We start from the raw sequence: 24,038 nt of genomic DNA on the forward strand, positions 1-24,038 counted from the left end.
TGTATGGCTCTAATTCTATGGTTAATTGGAGACTTGGCAGATCCAAGATAAGAACAGATATAGCTATATATATGATACACAGAATCTAAGCCCAAGTATACATTTGGAAATGAATTGTTGTGAAGAGTCACACAGAAATAAATTTGAGAAAGATATAAGTCTCAAAACTATTTTATTGCAAGGATGGCTTGTTAAATTTCTCATCTGGAATATTTGATATTGAATTTCTAGGGCAAGGTGAGATCCAGCCCTACTCCAGGTACATTGATCTGTTTTGTAGTGTATAAAAGAAATCAGAGCAAGCCTCGATACAGGATAAGCTCAACCCAGGAATTATGGGACTCCATTCAACAATAAATTGGCTAGAGCAAATCTGCACAAATGCCTACAAAGAAGGCCTTTGTTAATTTATAGTAATGGCTGTATTTTCATTGTGATTTACTTTAATATATAATTTCAGCATATACATAATTGGTTGATAGCTGCATTGCAGTCTAAGCCTATGCATGTGTACTCTGCAGTAAGTGCCACTGAGTTCAACAGGGCTTAGTCCCATGCAAAAGTACATAGGAACACAACCTTAATGAATGTGAAGAAAAGCAGGATTAAATAAAATGCATTTATATGGATTTCTAATCTACAGTAACCCACCCTGAAGGCTAAATATGGGTAACATTAGAAAGGCAATGTATATACTGTAATAAGCAAACACCAAAAGAGCTTACGGTCATTTCTCAGGAAGTTATTAAGCAACTGGAAAAGAGGGAAACTATCCCAGGAGTCTTGCAGCTGTGCGTCCAGTGCTGAATCCATGTCAACAGTAAAAAGAGACCAAAATTTCTCTCCATGTTCAGCCAACAAATCAGGCCACCAAGCAAATGCCTGCATCATAATTAAGACACAATAAAAAATAAAAAATAAGACAAGAAATTTAATGTACATTCTCTTTCATGCATGAATGCAAAGTATGATGAAATATAGGAAAATTGGCATTAATTAAGTTATGGCAAGTTGTGTATTCTCTCCTTAAAAATAATAATTAGAACTCTGCACTGGGAAAAGTTGAATTTTGCAAACTCGTGCAAATAATGAGGTGTGTATAAATTTCAATTAGGGCAGCAAGGTTTTAATAATTAAAACATTTTGATTGACTAAAATGGTACCCCTCATTAATTGTAAAGCAGACTTTAATTTATTTTTATTAAAGTACTTCTAATATTTGCAGATGGTGAGAGGCATTTTAAAAGAGACAGTCTCCTCCTGTTTGAAAAACGAAAATGCCTCTTCTAAAGGAGGCCAGCTGCAAAACCTGTGTGTACCAGCTAAAAACAAAGGAAGTTGTTTTTTTCTTCTGAACTATTGTTTTCCTCATATGCAAATTTTTGCAAATTTAATTGATTTAATTACCTAAAACACAATTGATTAATTGACTAAGATTTCTTTAATATCTATTGTGTCCCTGCTGTGGTTAATGTTAATTGCGTTCCTCACTAATGAGAAGGCTTTTGGACCCAGCAGAAGCTTCTGTCAATGGAATGGGGAGGGAGGGGATTTTCGTCAACTTCCCCTCCCCCACACAACCCTGGTTCACTTCTCAGATTGTTTCGAAAGGTCCCCCAACCCACCGAAGCAGGTCTGGGAGAAGGTGTCAGAAACTGCAAGGGGAGAGGGAATTGGTGAAATTGTCTCCCCCCCGATCTGCTGACACAAGTCTCCCAACTTAGATATACTGTATTTCTTCGATTGTAAGACGCCATCAATTGTAAGACGCACACTAATTTCAGTACCACCAACAGAAAAAAAACACCCTAAGACACACTGGCGATTTTAAGACGCACCCCATTTTTAGAGATGTTTATATGGGGAAAAAAGTGCATCTTAGAATCAAAGAAATAGGGGACATTCTGTAAATGTTCTTAGGTAATAGGCTGGAAAATCTACTCAAGACACTGGAAAGCAGCTATCAATGAGAAGACAGTACAGGGTGAGATGGACCATGGGTCTGATTCAAGACACAGAAACTCTTTATATCTTTATATATATCAGATATTGAGAGGCAAATATGACAATAAAAAATTCTAATTGCAATTATTTTTAAGGGGAAATTATTATGATTTGACTATAATGGCAAAGCTTACGAGTTATATGCAGTCACAACAAAATAATTTTATCTAAAATTGGCCTGCATTGATTAACTTTGGGAGAAACGACTGTACTCATCTAATGATGATACATCTGTGTTTGACTTCGTGATTTGCTGTTAATGATACTTCAGTATAGATTGAGCAATGGTTGAAGCTTATATATTTATTTTTATATATGAACTTATATAAACAAGATTTGTAATTATTCAGCTATCAGAACAAAGGCTAGGATCTAAAATTACAGACATGATGTCTGGGACAGGCTGGATGTTGTAGGCCTTTCTCTCTCTCTAAATATGCATAGGATTGCACTTTTAATGTGCCACAGTGATGGAGAAAATTCATCAGCAATGTCAGCTCGTGATTTTCAAGGATTGTTCGTATTTAGGAATCTGTGAATGACACTGCATTTGAACTTCTTGTGAGTCAAGAAAACCATGGCTTTCTTAGCAGCTTGGTTCCAAAAATGAAAAGAAGTTCTAAGCGTTCACACCAATATGGGACTATAGAATCGCTCCATGCAATGGAGTGATCAACATGATATGCCATTTTACATTATAGCTGCCACACATAGGATATATAATTCAAAACCGGCAATTATGTGACTATTTTAATGTGTTGGTGGACTCTTAAGAGTTTATTTATTCATTCCTTTTACTTCATTTCTATACCACCCAATAGCGGAAGCTCTCTGGGCAGTTCACAAAACTTGTACCTGTAGTTGTAGACATAAACTTGCTAAATAAGAAAGACCATAGTTCAGTGGTAGGATGCATACTTTGCATGCAGAAGGTCCCAAGTTCAATCCTTGCTATTTCCAGGACTGTGAAAATCCTCTCTGAAATCCTGGAGAACCACTACCAGTCAGTGCCGACATTACGGGGCTAGATGGACTAATGGTCTGACTCAGGGCTCATCTACACCAAGCAGGATATTCCACTATGAAAGTGGTATATAAAAGGCAGGAGCCACACTACTGCTTCATAGCGGTATTGAAGTGCACTGCAGGATCTACACTACTGCTTTATAGTGGTACTGAAGTACACTGACAACTGTTGGGGCCCATGACACACCTACACCAAGCAAGAGATAACACTATGAAAATGGTATGAAAGCAGTATATGGTATGTGTCAATGGGCCCCAACAGTTCTCAATGCACTTCAATACCACTATAGGGAAGCAGTTGTGTGGCTCCTGCCTTTTATATACCACTTTCATACCACTTTCATAGTGCAATATCCTGCTTGGTGTAGATGAGCCCTCAGTATAAGGCAACTTCTTATGTTCCTATGTAGCATACACATGTTTCAATGATATCAGTTACTTAAATATAGATAATTCCCTTAGATATTTCTAAAATACTGATGTAAAACCTTGGAGCAGTTTTCCTCTCTTTAAAAGAGAGCATTGTAGATGGTTAATAATAAATCTCTTAGGGTTGTTTTTTAGAAGTAATGAATCACCAAACCTGTAATAGATTTGAATGACATTCGTAGGCACTTAGCTCCCTCCAGAAACATATCAGGACTTTTAAAAGTAATGACACACACTTTAAAACCCTATACAACTTAGGACACAGGTACCTCAAGAATGCCCACTCCCATACCAACCTGTCTGTGCACTGAAGTCCTCTTCAGAGGCTTTCCTCCAGGTGGCCTTGTTATCTGAAGTAAGGTGGACAGCGCTCATAGGGAGAATTTCTTCAGTAGTGGTGACCTATTTTTTGGATTCCCCCCACCCCTCCAAGGCAACCAATTTGGCACCAACACTGTTATCCTTTTTGCACCAGACAGAAACCCTTTTTATTTTCCCAGGCTTTTAAATGTATGTTAACGGGTTATTTTCTTTTTAACATGTCAATGTTTTAGTTGTATATTTTATCATGTCCTTGCTGGAATATCTGCTGAAGAGCAGTACAGAAATGATTTAAATAAATCAAAAATAAAGCACTAAGATGTCCAAAGTGAAGGACTACTTAAAATGTATTCATAGGTGTCACTCGTATTCTCAACACTTTTCATGCTATTTCGTTATCATATATTCTTTTTGGCATACAAATCATGGCTAGAGGTAGAAAGGGAATATAGCTGACAACGGAAAAGGGTCTTTCCTGAGATTATAATGAGTTCTTACAATCATTTGAGCATTCACTACCTGTTTCCAAAGGTAATGGGGATGAACAGAACTGGTTGCATCAATAAGTATGACTGCTCCCAACTAAAAACTGAAGTCAGAAATTAAGTCGATTCTTCCCCTAACTAGAAAACCCAGAAAAAAATACAACTGAAATGGAAATAAATGAAAAGGAACAACATCTCAAGTCCCTCTAGAAACCCCCTAGTTAATTTGCATGAAACTTGGAGTAGGAAAAAGGGTACACATCTCCCTTTATACAACCTTCCCCCTGCTCCTTCTCTGTTTTCATTCCTATCAATCCTTTTGGGGACTCAAAATAAAATAATGCTGTACTGAAGCCAGTACATTTCATCTCCACCTCTCTAAAACTTTGCAAAGCAAACATGATGATAAGAAGAAATTCCCTTGAATTGGAGGAATTTTCTTGACCCATTGGAGCCTATGAATAAGGTAGAGCAAGACAAATACCATAGACACGACATTGCTCCATCAATAAGAATATAAGACGATACCAAGATGAATGCAATTAGTGATTTATCACATGCATTTTAAGAGGAAGGAAAAAAAGTCACTGTATGACATTAAAGGCTGATTTGTTAGATTATTTGACTACACTATGTAATCTATTTCACATAATATAGCAATAGTTGTTACATGTGCTATATGAATTATTGTACTATAAAACTCAGAAGCGGTTCAGCTTTACTAATGCTCTGGCTTTAGCAAAGTTGAGGTAGCATAGGGCTTTTATCCTCTCTCTACAGCTCCTCCTCAGGGGCCTCTCAGTGACAGATTCCCTCACACTGACCAGTTGATAACTGCAGCCATGTTGGAGGACTCGATGGGCGCTACAGCCTCCTAGGTCTCGCAAAGCCTTTTCCCACTGTGTAGGGGACACAGGACACCAACTTGGCTCAACATTTGCTCTGAGAAGCCCAGTTTGCCATGCACATTTTACAGTCTTTGGTTTTACAACCAGGTGAGGTAGGTGAGTATTATTCTGATTTTAAAGACGAGATTGTGACATGCTCAAGGCTGTTCAAAAGCTCTATGGCAGAGGTGGGGCTTAAGGCCAGATGATGTCTCCTAGAGCTAAGTTGAACTGTCTATCCATGGAATCAGGATAAATGTATAGCAATAGTAGCAGTATTTTAGAACAAAAGATAAATATAGAAAAAGAAAATGATCAATGAGCAGAATTGATGACACATGTTTAAAAGAGTTTAACAATTCCATGCATGGAACTATGAAAAAAATGGACTGCCTTGGTTGGGATGAACTACATACCTCTTTTCCCTGGGGGAATCCATAATTTTGGAAGTGTTGTGGAACAGGGGGGAAAAAGTTAAATTGTTAAAATGTGGGTTTGAAGTCAGTAAGTTAGAGATTCATTTTTTCTACCATCATACGAGTTTCACATTCTCCCTAATGGTATCAGCCAACTTTCAAGTATTATTGCTTGTTGAGAGAAACAACATAGATTTTTAAAAATTGTTTGTCCAAATTATACTGACTTATTTTGAAATATTAAAAATAAATTGCCAGATATTATAGTTCTATTTTTTTTATTTGCAGAAGGGAAAATATGTAATGAAATTGTACTTCAAGACTAAAAATAAGAATGTACTTCAATCACAACTTAATTTCTGGAATTTCCTATGACATTCTTTTGTTTAAAAAGTTTTCCTTTAATGCACATTTTCAGAAGACAAAATTCACATATACATTTTATTAAGTAATTATTTACAGCATAACACAGTTGCAATACCAGTGCAGAATAATGCCTCTCGGGAATTCATTTCAAATTACTGAAGCAGCTGTTTCTTCAGTATAAAATAAAATATCCATAACAAGTTCACACATGACAGATGTAAGCTAAAATCTAGAATCGACAGTGTGAGATAAAAGCAGATGTTTTGAATGATCATATTTATAGACACTACATTTTAGCTTACTACTTTGTATGCTTTCCTAGAAAAAAATTATAAAGGTTTTTATTTTAAAAATATGAAGTTTCTTCCAAGTAGTTCCATGTATCATTGAGAGCTAGTTGGTCAAACTTTTAAATTGCCAACAACAACAATATTAATGCATGCGTATATAATCTATTTGTTCATTTTGTAAAATAAAGGAAACTTTTAAATATTGTAAACTACTACATTACATGCCCTCAGTGGAAGCTACTTAGGAATGTCTCTTGTATGAGCCTCCCCCCACAAAATACAACTTTCATTCATTTAATAGGGCTTTCAAAGATATGCATGGATTGTACTCATTATTTTTTTAAAAAAGGGGGAAGTTTAAATGGCAGCTTAAAACAGCATTCTCCTTTTTAATTTTTACATCTAGTGTCAGAGATAAGGCAATATTTTAAGTTGCTGTTTGTTTTTCATTTTCAATAAGAGATAAGTTAGAAGGATCATTTCTACTGCATTCTTGATGTGATTTCAGCACGGATGGATGGCAGTATCCCTTCCTTTCCTTTCCATTTTATCTGGTTTTTTTTTATTTCAAAAGTTCAAACCTGAAGCGTATTCAAGGAAAAATCAAAGTAGAGCTTTATTTCACTTCACTTTTCATAACCTTCAAAACTATTACGGCTCTGCAAATGTGAATTGCCTTTAACATATGTCAGAGGCTTTAGCAGTAATGTTTCTTGACAGAATTGCTTCACACTGAGGCTGTACAGGGTGGCTATCAAGCATTATTGTACAGCTAATGCCGCTATCCTCACCTCTGAATGGTGCTCTTCGTTCTGCTGCAGGACTTCAATGCAGAGCTCTGCTAAATGAATAACCTCTTCCAGCTTTACAGAAGGAGATGCTTGATTCAGTGTCTCTGCAGTGAAAAGGAATACACAACCAGGATGATTGCAGCTAGGAAATGGAGGGAAATTTTTCAGAGAATTGAAATGACATACAAATTTCAAAAGGTTGACATCACCTAGCACTTCAGGTAGGCTTTTAATGCAAATAATGGTACTGTTGCTTTGACCAGATTGCAGATGTACATAAAATATTTCACCCACCACAAAACCAGAGGGCACCACGAGCCCTTTCTGATTTAATACGTGAGAATTAACAGGTGTGTCTGCAGTGGCACATCAGATGTTCAGCTTCTGCAACAAGCAAGTTCTAATCCTCTCCAAGGTCAGCTGTGCAAAGAAAGCCGAGCCTAGTGGCTTCTTTCCCCCTTTATCACACAATGCCTACTATGTTGTTCATGGTGAATGAATAATTGAGCTCAATAGGCAGAATTCATGCTTTTCAGGCAGTTAAATCCCAAATAGGTATGATCTGAAAATAAGACTAGATTTAGACTAAAAGTTAGAAATGGACAATGGTACTGTATAATTAACTGGCCCTTTCAAGCACCTGTACACTTTGCAACTGGAAAATTATTTGAAGCGGAAGGCTCTTCTACTGTAGTAATAAAAAAGGGGTGGGAGGGGCAAAGAATGGCAAGGTATATAATAAAAAGTGGATATCAAAGGGAAAACAATTTCATCTTTAAAAAGGACAAACTCAGGTTGGAAAAAAGATCCAAAAAGACGAAAGGAAGCACAGAAATAAAGATATCGTGAAGTTTTGCTTAAATTAATCTTCATCTTTGGAATATGCTTCCAAATATGCAGAAATATTAGGGCTGCTTGCACAATGCATTCAATGTATGCAGCTCGTGGATTGGTACACCTATACAGTTATTCACACGTGATGAAGTGTACATGTGTTCTTACAGTTGGCTCTGGATAATACTCCAGTAGCCTTTTGACAAATAAAGTGCATTCCTACACCTGGAAGAACAACACGTGAAAGATCTTTACCCTGCTGCTGAAAAGGAATTTTTAAGAGTAAATGGGACTGCTATTGAAATATTGCTGTGTACCCTAGTTTGCACAGTAATAAGTCTGGTGTGTTCAACAGGGCTTGCAAAAGATTGGGCTCTCTGGAAAAAACTACTAATTTTACACAAACCATCATTAAAAAAGTAGCCCATTTACTTTTTAAATGTTTATTTGTCCACCAAAAACACTATGTGACTGAAAATTTAATAAAAATGTTAATGAAAGACAAGAATGTTTGCTAGCCAGGATTCATGTAACAAGGAGAGAGGAAGCAACCGAAATCAAAATTAGGAGGGGATGGAGTGTGATCAATTATCCCCTATTGAGTGATTATGGACCTCCAGGCCTGTGCCTGGCTACAGTGTTGTGAGCTGGGGTGCAGCTATAGGCCTCAGTTTCTGTTGCTCCCTGGTTTCAGAGCTTCTGCTGGATGAATGCTATTGTCTCCTCCACATTTTTTCTGAGGTCCAAACTAAACCTTACTTTAAAGATGCAACTAGCAGCTATGTCTCCCCCACCTTACTTTCGGCTGAGGCCCTGATCAGGATCAGGCCCCTGCACCTTCCATTGCTGAAAAGGATAGATTGAAAACAATGGATCCTTTTTGGACAATGCAATTGCAGGCATGGTCCCTTGCAGAGGGGAGCAAAGCATTAAGCTCTCTTGCCCCCTAAACTATGGTTCCAATCAAGATTAGTCCCCCCAAACTTACTTTTTTTTGGACTCAGATTAAACTTTGACCCTGCCTTTTTAGTCACTCTTCCTGCGGTTTCCTCTAATTCCTCTCTCCAATCTTCCACTCTCTCCCCCAAAACTGCTTCATGAAAAGGTCCTCCTCCGAATCTACTATAGCAACTCTTCAGTGCCAAAAAGGATTGCACTTCAGGGACTGTGGAGGGGTCTACATTTTACATAAAACGATCATGCATTCATTGGGTCACATAACTATGGGCTCATCTACACCAAGCAGGATATTCCACTATGAAAGCAGTATATAAAAGGCAGGAGCCACACTACTGCTTTATAGCGGTATTGAAGTGCACTGACAACTGTTGGGGCCCATTGACACATACCACATACTGCTTTCATACCACTTTCATAGTGTTATATCCTGCTTGGTGTAGATGTGTCATGGGCCCCAACAGTTGTCAGTGCACTTCAGTACCACTATAAAGCAGTAGTGTAGATCTTGCAGTGCACTTCAAGACCGCCATAAAGCAGTAGTGTGGCTCCTGCCTTTTATATACTGCTTTCATAGTGGAATATCCTGCTTGGTGTAGATGAGCCCTATATCAGCATTCATTCAGTGCATGTACAGCTCTACACATGACCTATACCCTAGATTAAGCAGGATTCTACTACATGTGTACAAGTCACATACAAACACATGTAGACAGATTCTACATTTGAATATGTGCACACACAGCATGAACATACAGTCTCAGTGCAACTTGTGAAAACCCATGTTTATATAATTAATTGATGAATAACATTTAAATCTAAGGAAGTGTGGCAATCGCCAATGCAGAATGGATTCAGAACTATTTTTAATCTTTTTAGTCTACCTTATTCAGTACTTAAAAACAATCCTATTCTTGTCCATAAGGTAAATGAACGGGCCAATCCAGTTATATGTTATAACAGAGATGGGTATATTGAGACCAGAGGAACAAAACCACAAAAAGTGAAATATTACTGTATTAAAGATCTGTAAGCTAAAATCTGGCCTAATTATACTGAACTAGACAGTGAAATTCAGTCTTTCTTACCTTTTCATACCTTTTCCCTATCATTAGCACTGTGCCCATTCATAGGATAGTAGAGTTGGAAGGGGCCTATAAGGCCACTGAGTCCAACCCCCTGCTCAATACAGGAATCCAGCTTAAAGCATGCGTGACAGTTGGCTGTCCAGCTGCCTTTTCAATGCCTCTAGTGTGGGAGAGCCCACTACCTCCCTAGGGAATTGGTTACATTGCCGTACTGCTCTAACAGTCAGGATGTTTTTCCTGATGCCCAGCTGGATTCTGGCTTCCTGTAACTTGAGCCCATTATTCTGTGTCCTGTAGTCTGGGATGATGGAGAAGAGATCCTGGCCCTCCTCTGTGTGACAACCTTTCAAGTACCTCTTCATTGTTCTTCCTGCTAAATCTCCTACACTCACATATTACCCATGTGTAGGGCACTTTTTTTTTTAAGCTGAAGCAGGGCTGCACATCTTATCCTGTCTCTGACATCACATTGCAATCCCCACATTCTGATGTCCATGCTGTGAGCAAATTGTCTACAGGGAAACCCTTACATATGAGCAGCTGCTTGCTCATAGAGTTGGGATGTAGAATATGTGGGTGAGATGGATCCCACCCCCAGGCTATCTCCAGATGGGATGTTGCTGGTGGGCATAGCTGTGCCCATCAATGTCATCACACACACACACCTGTCCATTTTACCCTTTCTCTGTGTTGAGAGAAGCATTGAGTTCCGTAACTCTCACAGCATGGAGGCAGGCACTCAGGTGCAGTACCACCTGAGTCCTGGTGCCACATGGCGGCACCATACAAAACATGTTGTGCTTCATGGTGCCTGGTATCCCATGGGGGGTGCTGCAAACCATGCAAAGCAACTTGGATGATGCTGGAAGAGTGAGTGGTTTTATCTGCGCCAGCCAAGTCCTCCACTAGCCTGCATATCCGCTGTTATCTCCAGTCTCTGACAGGAGATAATAGCAGGGGTTCCTCCGGTGTGTGGATGTGGTGAGGATTTCTGACTATTGCCCATGCTGCCAGGAGCTGATGGGCATTCAAAACATCATGAGAGCACCAGGTTGGGGAAGGCTGGTTTGGCTGTAAGTTGGCTTGAAAAGTGGTAGGAACATAAACTTTTCATAAGGGAAGAAAGTAACAAAGCCCGGACTAATGATGATGTTGCCAAATAACAAACCCATAACAAATAAGAACTTGCAGAATAATTTGACATGAAGGGGCAAAAATGTCAGCTGGAGAAGATGGAGGCTCTGATCCAGCAGTTGTCAAAGACTGATTATTAAACGTAACTGGTGGTCATCGATAGAAATTTGCACTCCCATCTACATTAGCAGACTCATCCAACTGCTTCATAAGAGAAGCATTGTGACATAGTTAAGGAGATCTCCTTTGTTGAATGAATCAGAGCAATACTTTAGAGCAAGGATGGGCAATCTTTGCTGATCCATGGGCTAATTTCAGCCCTCCAGAACCTAGGGGCCACCGTCTCCCTGGAATCGCTGCTGCACCACTAAATTTTCTGCCCAAATTGTGGTACTGCAGCAGTGTGGAAAACCGCTGGTTTTCCTTTAAAACAGGACATTTCTAGGACTGTGATATTGCTTAAAAGCAAGTTGTGTGCTCCCCACACACCTTGCTTTAAAGGAAACCCAGTGTTTCCCCCCCTGCTGCTGCACCACTAAGTTTTGGTAGCAAATTTGGCAGTAGGTCAGCGGGGCAGCAGCAGCTGTAAAATCGGCTGGGGGAGGGTCTGCATTCGGGCTGTGGGCTGCGTGTTGCTCACGTCGTGGCCTAGAGTTTAGTACTTTGATGGCTTTTTCAGAGATTTCAACCACTTGCTAAATATTGAAACTTTCGATATAGATCTCTTCTAACTTGCTGGGGTAACAGAAGAATTTTAGGTTTTGCCAGAAGCCCTGTGCAAAAAAAATAAAAATAAAAATAAAAAAATCTACACAGAACAATTCCTGCTTGTATGAATGCCGCAAACTTGCAGGACTTCATCATTAGCGTATGTCTGATTATTTTGCTGTGAAATGAAAATATATTTGCCAGTAGACAACTTCCTGATTTTGCTCTTCATTCTTTCAGTGAAATGAACATGCACTAAGAGCTTTAAATTAGCAGAGAAGGCCTCTCACCACATGCACAAATGGCTCTACTCTGCCTGTAGTTCAATAGTGCTTGTAAGTGCTCTTGTTTTCTTTCAGACTAGTCCTTGTGAGCTGGGAGGGCATTTACATGCAGCCATTCTTTTTTGAAAACTTGTCTGTAAAAAATCTCATTAAAGAGGTACAAGCTTTTGAGCAACTGGTCTGGACAGGAGTCTCTCATTGTCCTTTTTCCTGGCCACAATCTACCCTCCCTCCCCTTCACTATGTCAACCTTTTTCTTTTCTTTTGCTTCCCCTCCAGTAGATTTGCACCACTGCATCCATTCACTTAGACAGCTTGCTAATTTCAACTGCAAGCAGAAGCTAAAAATCTGGTGATATCACGATCCTAGAACCCAGATATATCACAACCCAATAAAACTCCACAGCACAAACATCTCTAAAGGCTCATTTACCCCCACTTTTTTCAACATACATCATCAACCTTACTGGAGAGGTTCAGGGGCCATTATACACACTCAGTATTGTTAATTAAAAAACAAAACAAAAACCAAGCCTGGTTTGGGATGAAAAGCACATGTATATGGGAAATTTGCAAAGATTAATTCTGGGGACAGAAGCTATCTAAATTTTAATGGCAAGTCCGTCTGTGCATATATGTGACAGAATATTGTATTAAAAATCCAGATTGCTTGATCAACTTCCCTCCATACACACACACATGAACACACGCGGTCCAATTTACATCTTCTTAATTTGCATGTATTTGTCTGATTTTAAAACATGGCTGTTTGGGTAGAATTTTCAGTTTGTTTTAAAATTGTGTGCAAATGACTTGAGGCAAATTCATGCTACAATACTTTGAACGGGTGGCTAATGACAGTAAGCAGAAAGCCATGCTCTTGAAATGAATCAGAGGCATTTACTAGATTGCTTACAATGCCCCCAAAAGGCAAATCATGAAGGCTTCACTACTCTGTCCAAATAGCTGCGTGCACCAGCTTTGGCTAGATAAGGATAGGAGGATGAAGGCAAAGAATTGTGGAGCATTTGGAGATAATTTAGAACAGTCACACAGGGGCTGGAGACCTGTAACTGACTGGGGCCAGTCAGACAACATGCTAACTCACATTCAGTGCTTCGGTGTTGAACCTTGGGTTGTTTGTTGAACAGTGGGTTAGCGTGTTGTCTCTAACATCTGCAGGTTGGCTTGTTAACCATGCAGTGCAGCTTGTTAGTTACCCTGAACAATCCAACAAACCATGGGTTCTCAAGGTGGCTTGTTTGAGAAAATAATTCACACTGCATTGTTAACAAGTCATCCTGAACACCTCAGACAATCACACGCAACACTACAAACCACACTCAACCACTGAGTATGAATTATTGTGTTGTTTGAACAACCTCAAGTCCTGTGCATTGGCATCACTACCACATTTGAAGCCACTGTGATTTTTTTAAAAAACAAACAAACTTGAAGGTAAAAGTTGTTCATACATTTTAAGGTTGCTCCAGCAATTAGAAGAGCTACAAAGAAGTTTTAAAAGCCAAGGTTGTTGGGATTCTGTAGAATTCATCAGGGATTCTATAAAAGTCATCAGCTTCTGCTTGAGAGACTATATTGCACCACACATGATATGATCACATCCATATTGATTCTGATACTCTCTGTTTATAGCAACTCATTATATGCATCTCCTGAAGATTTATTTTCTTCTTACTTGAGATGCCCTCTATTCCCCAGGAAATCAGTAGATATTACAAGGGTGACATGGAGGCAAACGAAATGTAGATCTGGTTCCTACACTATTAAAAGAAAACAGTGCCTAAGCTTGTAATTTAATTTTCACCAGGATCAAAATGCTTTGAAAAGAACAAAAAACCTTGTTACAGAAACCGTGCCTCTCCTAGGAAGAAGGAGAACTGGGAGCACAACCCTGTCAGCAGCTCCCTTTTCACCACTCCCACAAATATCACTCAAAGCTATCACATCACCACCTTGGCTGTCTTTGAAAATGGAAAGTGACCTTAACCTCGGGAACATCACCAAGGCAACCCTTCTCTTTGCTGAGGCTCTTGTCATTTATTCTGCACTAGCACCAAGAGTCCACACACATACACAAAAAGAGAGAGAGAGGGAGAGAGAGAGAGAGAGAGAGAGAGAGAGAGAGAGAGAGAGAGAGAGAGAGAGGGAGAGAGGGAGAGAGAGATGATTCATTGTGCCAGACACTGCATGTACGTATTACAGAAGCAAGACATTGATAGGTATTCACTGTACGATGTATGTGCACCCGTACAGATATACTTATGCAGCCCACCCACAGGCATACAAAATTCTCTCCACTTGATATATGCCAGTCAACTGAGCACATTACTACTTCAATTCTCTCTCTCTCTCCATCTCTCCCTCTTTATAGACCATGCTGTGGCCACATGGACAATTTTAGGTCCATGACAATTTGGAGAATAGAAGTCTTGCTCAACCTATTCCCTAAAATTCTTGTTGCTATAAAGAGAAATGCTTCAGTACTGAAACCAACATCATAAAAGATGCACAATCAAATGCAACAGCCTACCAACAAGGACTTAAATTTCAATAGCGGCATAATTTACTAATAGTGATAGTAAACAATCTCATGTTGGCGGGTTAAATTTAGTTTTGGTGTGGACATTAGACTGCGGTTGTTGTTTTTTGCAGCCTTTCTTAACCTGGGATCTGCTCATTACTGTTATTATGTAGTGTAGGTGTAAATCCGTTTTGGTGTAAGCAACTAAACAATATTGTCTGTGAGCCAACATTGGATGGAATATATGATTACCTGACAGATACGGGAAAGCTGCAATGTCAGACTAGTTATATTATTTAGACAATTTGAGGCTGGTAATATTATTTGTCTGCTGCTATAATTCCAGCTATTGAGCTTAAGAGAAGTCTGCCTTCAATTTGGAAAAAAGTGAATTTAGATTTATTATTTAAATGTTCTTTGAAAATGTTCATTTTCATAACAACTCTTGAAAGAAAAGTTTGGTTAAAGAGAGAGACACAACTTTCTCATTACCACCAATGAGCTTCCACATCCCAGCTCAATCTTCACCACTAAGACCCAAAAAACATGGTCCAAAATATTACAAATCCTCCTCAAAGTGCCCCACTTCAGCCTGCAGATAGGCTACCCGGGTGTTTAGATGTTCATGGAAAGCTAGGTTCTAAGCTTAGCCATTTTCCTGGCATGCTAATTTTAGACTTGCACAGCAGGTGTCTTGTCAAACAATCACCCAATCCGCATGTGATAACAATTCCTGGGTTATTCCTAAGTTTTTATTGTTATGTCTGAACCTGGAACTCTGGCTTGTTTAGGACTTAAACAACTCAGAGTTAACCCAACAATTGCCAATGAGTTACTCAAACAGTTGTTGATTGAAAATGGAACAGATGAGTGTTTACTGTCCAGTTAGCTATTAAGTGCAAACTGGGTCAATGAGTAGATTCTTTATAAAAACAATTATCTGCCTACTTGATTTAAACTGGAACCTGGCATTCCATTTCTCCAGGGGTGAGCAAATTGTGGCCTTCCAGATGTTTCAGCCTAAAACTCCCATCAGCTCTTGCCAGCATAGCCAATAGAGGGGTGATAAGAGTTGTAGGCAAAACATCTGGAGGGCCACAAGTTGTACACCTCTGTTTTGCAAGAACTTCTGAAGCTCAAAACACAACAGTACCTGAAGTCATCTGTCTTGAAACTACCACAGCTCATTCTGCGGTAGTTTCACAGAACTAGTTGTGATAGTTTTGAAAATTGTTGCATAAATCGGAATAGGAATTTTAATCTGCTCAAAATATAAACCTAGTCTCTACACCCAAGAATAGACCTGCAACTATTATGCCAAGATGTAATACAAAGCCTTTTAACACACTCACACCAAATGTAGGATGCACATATCGTGCATCACCTTTAAAAATGAAATAGAAGTGATTGATGCACAGTCCTAGACAGCACCATCCTACCACTTTGTGATCTTTCTCTTTCAAAATTATTTGGAAGCGGGATGCTCCCACTCTCTCTCTCTTTCTGAAGTGCCAATATTTACAGATGATTTTCTAATAAAATAGGAAAGCAGATTATGCCCTTCCAGCACATACTACAAGAGAATGAGATCTCATATCACTGGCACTGGATCTGGAATGGCATTAATATAGCACTAAGAATAAAATCAGCATTGTTGTTTTTCCAACTGAAAAGACCATGAATGGCCAATTGACCAACACAATACTGGAGTACCTCAGAGTTGCTATCACAGGTCCTAAGTGCCCACAGAAAGAATACTGTTGGTTATCAAATTAGTGGTTACATTTTAAAACTATTATTATTATTATTTATTTATTTATTTATTTATATAGCACTATCAATGTACATGGTGCTGTAAAACTGTATGAAAACTAAAGATTGCGCCCTTCTCCAATGGTTTTAATAAAAAGTTAACATTTAGATGTGAAGCTACTGGAGTGACCTTTGAATTAGAGAATAAAACATTACATTTTATTGTTTTTAAAAATGCTCTATATTCAAATGGCAATCAATTTGTTATTCACAATTTATTTATTTATTGCATTTCTATACCGCCCAATAGCCGAAGCTCTTTGGGCGGTTCACAAAAATTAAAACCATTCAAAGTATAAAACAACAGTATAAAACCATAATATAAAATACAATATAAAAGCACAACCAGGAAAAAAAACAGCAGCAGTACAGAAATACAAATTTAAAATGCAAATTTAAAACAGCAGAGTTAAAATTAATTTATAGACTGTTAAAATACTGAGAGAATAAAAAGGTCTTCACCTGTCGTCTAAAAGAAGATAGTGTAAGTGCCAGCTCCTTAGGGAGCTCATTCCACAGCCCTTTATAAATGCAACTGTTGTTATACAGTGTTCTAAAATATTTTGACTTCAGTAATATTTTCACTGCATAATGCTTTTTGTAGAGAGACTACTCCATTTGGATAATGTAATTAAATTATGATACATATTGTTCCATTCTGATAGAACACTCTTGATGACTTACAACACAAACCTATATATGTCTACTCATAAGTAACTTGCATTGAGTTTAGTCAGGCTTATTCCCAGGTAAGTGGATGTATAGGACTGCACAGTTAAACAAGTAAATACATAAAACCACACCTAACATGTGAAACATGCATGCATATAATTAACACAACAATCACCTGGGTCCTTCTCATTTGTAGCTTAAACATGAGGAAAGAGAAAGAAAAAAAGTCAGAAAAAAGAAGACATTATTTTCCCTTCATCAGGTAATTAAAATTATAATTTACAAAACATTGTCTATTTCACACTTTATTCTGGCAAAAAAATAAATGTATTACCAAATAACTCTAAAATCTTTATTCAGCTTGAAAACAAGACCTTATTCAACTTGGAAACAAGACAGTAAAATTAACCTGATAAATCAGGTTTACTACTGAAATTAAATGGGATCAGTAAGAAAAAAATGCATCATGATCAATATAATTATTAGAATTATATTGCATCATGATCAATATAATTATTAGAATAAACACACTATAGGTATAACCCTCCCACACACACACACGAAAGAAACAAAGTTTATTTTTTTTCAAAATGCTGCTTTCTATGAGACTGACATACTCTGAGGCCACAGCTAGACCTAAGGTTTATCCTGGGATCATCCAGGGTTCACCCCTGCCTGAGCACTGGAACCCCTGTGTGTCACCTAGGTGAACAGGTTTGTCCCCTGGATGATCCAGGGATAAACCTTAGGTCTAGCTATGCCCTGGATTATGGAACTAACTGGCCCTCAGACAAACATGGTATCTATCCTGCTATGAATTTGCTAATAAAAGCCATTTGATGAAGTACAGCGGGGCTATGTGCTTGTGTGCACGTGTGCATATGTCTACAAACACACACACACACACACACACACACACAGGCAGATATTGAAATTGGTTGCCAGGGAAAGCCTGATACTGTAACCTGTATAAATTATATATATGTTGCAAACTTAAACAGCCGTGCTTGTTTTGAGTAATTTATTTTGACTTCTGCTGGTCATGAGCAAGGCAAGCCGTTGGGCAAAGTTCCAAAAACCTCATCCCTCTTATAGGGTGAAGCTAGAGGGAGGATTCTGAGGCTTTACAAGATATCATCCATTTATGTGAACCACCCACAGAGCTTTGGCTATTGGGCAGCATAGAAATGAAATGAAATAAATAAATCCATATGTTTCAGGGCTAGACAGGTACTTTAATAAACATGAAAAAGCAGGATGACAAATTCTAAGCACAGTGCCACATTCTGCACATTTTCTTCCCACATTGAAATGTGAGTTATCATGTTCTCTGCATCCAACCGTGCTAACAAATCATGGTTTGTTAACCACAAACAATGAAGAGAACCCATGGTTTGTTGTTGGGTTGTGAACTGTGGCTGTGGTTCAACAATAACCCATGGTTCAACAACAACCCGCAGTTCAGTGACAACCCACATTCAATCCATACTCAACCCTTCGATGTGGGTTATCATGTTGTGTTTCCCCCACTTTTCTTCCATGGAACTCAAGGTGGCACACATAGGATTCCCAGGCAGTCTACTATCTGGGCCCTGACCAGACTCAGATTCCTTAGCTTCAGACCCTGTGAGCTTTATAACACAAGACTGGATCTTTGGGGATAAATTACCTCAACTTAAAATTATAATATAATGTACTTTGCAAGAAAAGAAAGTGTACTGTTGTTAGCCATTATCTTGACAGAACCCTAACACTTTCTTCTCCATAGAAAGGTAGCCTTTAAGTGGAGGACTGCTATCTTACATTTCAGTAAAGTTGCAAAGGATATAAAGGAAAGATATATTTATTTCCCCTATAAACCTTGAGTTCCAAACTGAAATTACTTTACTGACTTTCAGTCCAGCTTTAGTGACTTCTTTTTGGAAACTTTCTATTTTTACCCCAATTATTCCAAACAAGCTTGTTAAAATCTCAAGATAATTGAACAGCAAGAGCCCCTGCTGCAAGCATGCATCAGATGCTAGCTGAAGGTGAAAAGGTATCTTTCTCATTTTCCAAAAGATCTACATACATCCTCCTTCATTTAAACACAACATGATATCTTAATTAATTATGATAAACTGGTTACTAAGGTGCTTTCATGTTGTTATTCCCATGATATAATATTGGTTGCTATAGTGATGAGATGGCTTTTTTTTTTGTTAATCACTCAGGAGATTGCTTAACTCATGTTTGTCAGTGACCTTGAAGAGAGAAAAATAAGTTTAAACAAATTGTTAAATATATCAACCACCTTTCTTTTCTCGTTTTTCAAATTATTTGTGACTATAATTTCAGTCATGCTAAAAAGAAATTGTAGCAAAATACACTAAATATACACTGTAAGAGAGCCTATAATTTTCCTTGCACCATATACTGAATTCTAAACAGTTCATGTTGTTATTATTGCTGGTACTGACAAGAAAAATCTTCTCTATGCTCCAATTTGAATTGGGAAGGGGCCATAGCTCAGTAGTACAGCACATGCTTTTATGCAAAAAGTCCCAGTTCAATCCCTCACATCTCCTGGTAGAACTCTGAAGATGCCTGTCTGGGAGTTCCATCAGATGAGCACACTTGTCACTGGGCAGACATGGATTTTTGCAGGTCCCTCTCATGATGTCATCTGCCTCCTGCACACCTCCAGCCCCTTCTAGCCTTCTTTGCATGACAAAAAGTCACCCCAGTAAGTCTGACTTATTTTTTTTTGAGACAGAACTTGCCGCTAGATCCTGCTGTGTGCAGGAGAAGCAGTGCAATCAAAACGGCCCACTGAATGGGCCATGTGCACATTGTTTAATTTCTATTTCCTCTTCCTTGAGAATGTGGAAGTAATCAGGACAAATGCATGGGTGGAGAAGTGACGGTAAGGAAATGCGATTTCCCCCCATGTGATGATGCTCTGAGACCCTAAAAAGCTGAAGCTGGTCAGTGTAGATAAAACTGAGCTAGAGGTGATGAATCTTCTGACTTAGTATGAAGCAGCTTCACACGTTCAAATATTTCACTCGATTGCTATACAGAAAACCCCACATAAACCCATTACGTTTATAGTTTTTTTTAAATGTAAATATAGAAAAAAGAGAGGAAATGTAATCCCTTAGGTAACAGTAGATAACAATCACTGTGCAGGTTCAGTTGGAATGCTACAACATAGTTTAGTGTTACAAGAATGAGCCTGGACTCCTGCAAGGCTCACACCTTCCCCCTCTTCCGCCAGTGCTTTCGCTTCCATTTTAAATGAACTGCAGTTTGCTGTGATATCCAAACCCAATGGAAAAATGCTAACTTCAAACCACAGGTTCTATACCTGACTTGTTTTTCTTAACTGTAGTTAAGATTAACCATGTGTAGCTCATTTGTACACCATGTGTGTTATAGTAGTTATCGTTACCTGCTACACGTGCGTTAGCAATCGTGAAGAACAATCAGTCTTTCAAGGTAAGTGACTGCTTTGTTTTAAGTCACCTTTTTCTGGTTTATTGCAAAAAGTATTATTATTTTTTTGCATTTCTATACAGCCCAATAGCCGAAGCTATTGTGGGTTCGAAATCCTTTCACATTTAATTTGGACTCTATGGATGATGCTGATATGCAAAAAGATGACCTTACAAGCAAAATTTCTTCAATCAAAATCTTGATGAATTTTGGTGCTCTCAAATGGCTGCATATCCTGTTCTGGCAAAAAATGCTATTTCATCATTAATTCCATTTCCAACCACCTATCTGTGTGAATCTGGATTTTCAACTCTTGTCAGCATAAAAAAACCAAAGCTAGAAATTGGTTGGATGCCAGAGATGATAGTGCCTAGCATTGTCTAACATTGTCCCTCGAATAACTACTCCTGCTGAGCACAAACGGCAACAGCGATCACATTGAAGTTATTTTGAAATTATCCTTTTATGTGTGTAGTTATTAGAAACACTTTCTTTAAATACAGGTTTTATTTCCACAAAACTGTTCATTGCTTGTGTTTGTGTTCTTTTCATTAAATATGCATTTTTTTAGTCCAGAGACAGAACTAAAAAATGCCTAAGCCTAGATTTTGGGCCGTTAACACATGGGAGGCGTGGGTCATAAGATTTTTCACAAGGGAGGTGTGACACCAAAAAGGTTAAGAACCACTGAGTTAGGGCCTTGCTCCATGGCTAAAATATTGCATACACATAAGAGAAATTATTGAAAAAGCCACACAAACCCATGCTTTTTGGTTGGAGGGCATCTTTCTCTAGTTTTACACATACATCAATCCATTGGCTGATTTTGTGATATGAATTAACTATCAATTGGTCATTGAGAAATATGGTCCAAACATGCAAATAAAGCTATGTAAGGTCAGTAAACAATTGCTGCGGATTGCCAGGCCCATTTCCCCTTCTTTATGTAGGGCGTGAACGAGTTCAAATCTCAAAATGGACAAGAGTGCCTTCTAAAATGGGCTGACTTGGGCCAGTTTTTTGACATGTAAAACTGCCCTTAAAATAAAGGACAAAGAACAACTTCAGCACAAAGCGAAGATCATTCATTCAAGCATGGTCCCAGGAGGTATATTAAAGCAATGAATAGGAAAAAGCCCAGTAGTTCACCAGCTGAGATTTTAATGAGATATTTCCCCTTGCTGTGGTACAGGTTTTGCTCAGCAAAGTGAAATGGCTGCTCACAAAATATATTCACTTAATAGGCACCAATAGCTTTTACAGCCACGATGGTAGCTGATCACTGCACTGACCTTCTATTTTGGCATAATCTGTAAGCCGAGTGTAATTGATCAAGGCCGCTTTCTCCAGACATTTTCTAACCACTTTCTTCACTTCTTCTGCTGGTATGGGAGTGGCAATATCTTTCATTAAGACCTGTGCCAAAGACAGTCAGACAGTACTTGGTTAGATGCATTACCATATCCCTCCAAGAGAAAAAGTTTGAACATATACTACTGGTTGTTTTAGATTTGCTAATAATTTGAGGATGAAAAGAAATGGAGCTCTTAATTTGCTACCTATTCATCTCAGAAGAGTTGAATTGAAATAATAATTTAGGTTATAATGAGTTAAGTTTCAACTGCCAGCAGTGTGCCCATCACTATTTCTAGATAAAATATAAGACTAAAATAACAAATACTGATACAGTACATTGTGTTTGAAGTGCTTCAGATAAATTGTATTAGTAATTCTTATGGCAACATATAACTTAGGCTAATATTATCCTTATATTACAGATGAGGAAGTGGGCAGACAGAAGAGTAGTTTGCCTGAATCCACCTACTGCATTTGTAGTTGAAGTGAAATGAAATAGGCCCTTGCCTATGAAAACTCATGATGCAATGAACTTCTTTGTCTTTTAAGTACCACAGAACACATTGAGAACATAAGAAGAGGCCTGCTGGATCAGACCAAGGGTCCATCTAGTCCAGCACTCTGTTCACACAGTGGCCAACCAGACATCAGCCAGGGATGAACAAGCAGGACATGGTGCAACAGCACCCTCCCACCCATGTTCCCCAGCAACTAATGCACACAGGCTTACTGCCTCGAATACTGGAGATAGCACACAAGTATCAGGGCTAGTAACCATTCTTAGCCTTTGCCTCCAGGAATTTATCCAACCCCCTTTTAAAGCCATCCAAATTGGTGGCCATCACTACATCTTGTGATAGTGAGTTCCATAATGTAACTATGCGCTGTGTGAAGAAGTTCTTCCTTTTATTTGTCCTGGATCTCCCACCAAACAGCTTCATGGTATGACCCCGGGTTCTAGAATTTTGAGAGAGGGAGAAAAATATCTCCCTATCCACATTCTCCATACCATGCATAACTTTGTACACCTCTATCATGTCTCCCCTTAGCCTCCTTTTTTCCAAGCTAAACAATCCCAGTTGATGTAACCTTTCCTCGTAGGGGAGATACTCCAGCCCATTAATCATTTTAGTTGCCCTTTTCCGCACTTTTTTCAGCTCTATAATATCCTTTTTAGGTGTGGTGACTATAACTGCACATGGTACTCTAAGCGTGGTAGCACCATAGATTTGTATAAGGGCAGTATGATACTGGCCATTTTATTCTCAATTCCTTTTCTTATAATGCCTAACATGGAGTTTGCCTTCTTTACAGCAGCCGCACACTGGGTGGACATTTTCATTGTGCTGTCCAACACAATCCCAAGATTTCTTTCTTGTTTGGTCATCGCCAGCTCAGATCCCATTAGGTTATACTTGAAGTTGGGTTCCCCCCCCCCCCAACATGCATCACCTCACACTTGCTTACATTGAACCGCATCTGCCATTTGGATGCCCACTCTCCCAGCTTGGAGAGATCCCTTTGGAGCTCTTCACAATCCCTTTGTGTTTTAACAACCTTAAATAATTTGGTGTCATCAGTAAACTTGGCCACTTTACTGCACACTCCTAATTCCAGTTCACTTATGAATAAATTGAAAAGAATTGGTCCCAATACCGATTCCTGTGGGACACCACTATTTACTTCCCCCCATTGGGAGAATTGACCATTTATTCCTACTCTTTTCTTTCTGTTCTTTAACCAGTTACTGATCCATAAAAGGACCTCTCCTCTTATTCCATGACTACTAAGTTTATTCAGTAGTCTTTGGTGGGGGACTTCATCAAAAGCCTTTTGGAAGTCCAAGTAAACAGTGTCCACTGGATCACCCCTGTCTACATGTTTGTTGACACTTTCAAAGAATTCTAGATTAGTGAGACAGGACTTGCCTTTGTGGAAGCCATGTTGATTCTTCTTCAGTAGGACCTGCCCTTCTATATGCTTACTAATTTTGTCTTTAATAATGCTTTCAACCAATTTACCTGGAACAGATGTCAAGCTATCAAGCTAACCAGCCTGTAATTTCCTGGGTCCCCCCTGGATCCCTTTTTGAAAATTGGTGTTACATTGCCCATTTCCCAGTCCTCTGGTACAGAGGCTGAGCTTAGGGACATGTT

The 24,038-nt window shown here is 38.8% G+C and overlaps 1 protein-coding gene across 1 annotated transcript in view; it reads right to left on the reverse strand.

Annotated features, from left to right (window-relative positions):
- Positions 1–24,038, reverse strand: part of CADPS2 (calcium dependent secretion activator 2) — a 348,762-nt gene that overhangs the window by 89,021 nt on the left and 235,703 nt on the right. The window contains exons 16-19 of the mRNA XM_063134072.1: positions 21,819–21,942; positions 17,225–17,245; positions 7,016–7,119; positions 726–882 (exon numbers count right to left, since the gene is read on the reverse strand). Coding sequence (XP_062990142.1) covers positions 726–882; positions 7,016–7,119; positions 17,225–17,245; positions 21,819–21,942 — 406 coding nt within the window. The remainder of the gene's footprint in view (positions 1–725; positions 883–7,015; positions 7,120–17,224; positions 17,246–21,818; positions 21,943–24,038) is intronic.

This window comes from Elgaria multicarinata, chromosome 9, assembly GCF_023053635.1.
Source record: "Elgaria multicarinata webbii isolate HBS135686 ecotype San Diego chromosome 9, rElgMul1.1.pri, whole genome shotgun sequence".
Classification (NCBI taxonomy): Eukaryota; Metazoa; Chordata; class Lepidosauria; order Squamata; family Anguidae; genus Elgaria; species Elgaria multicarinata.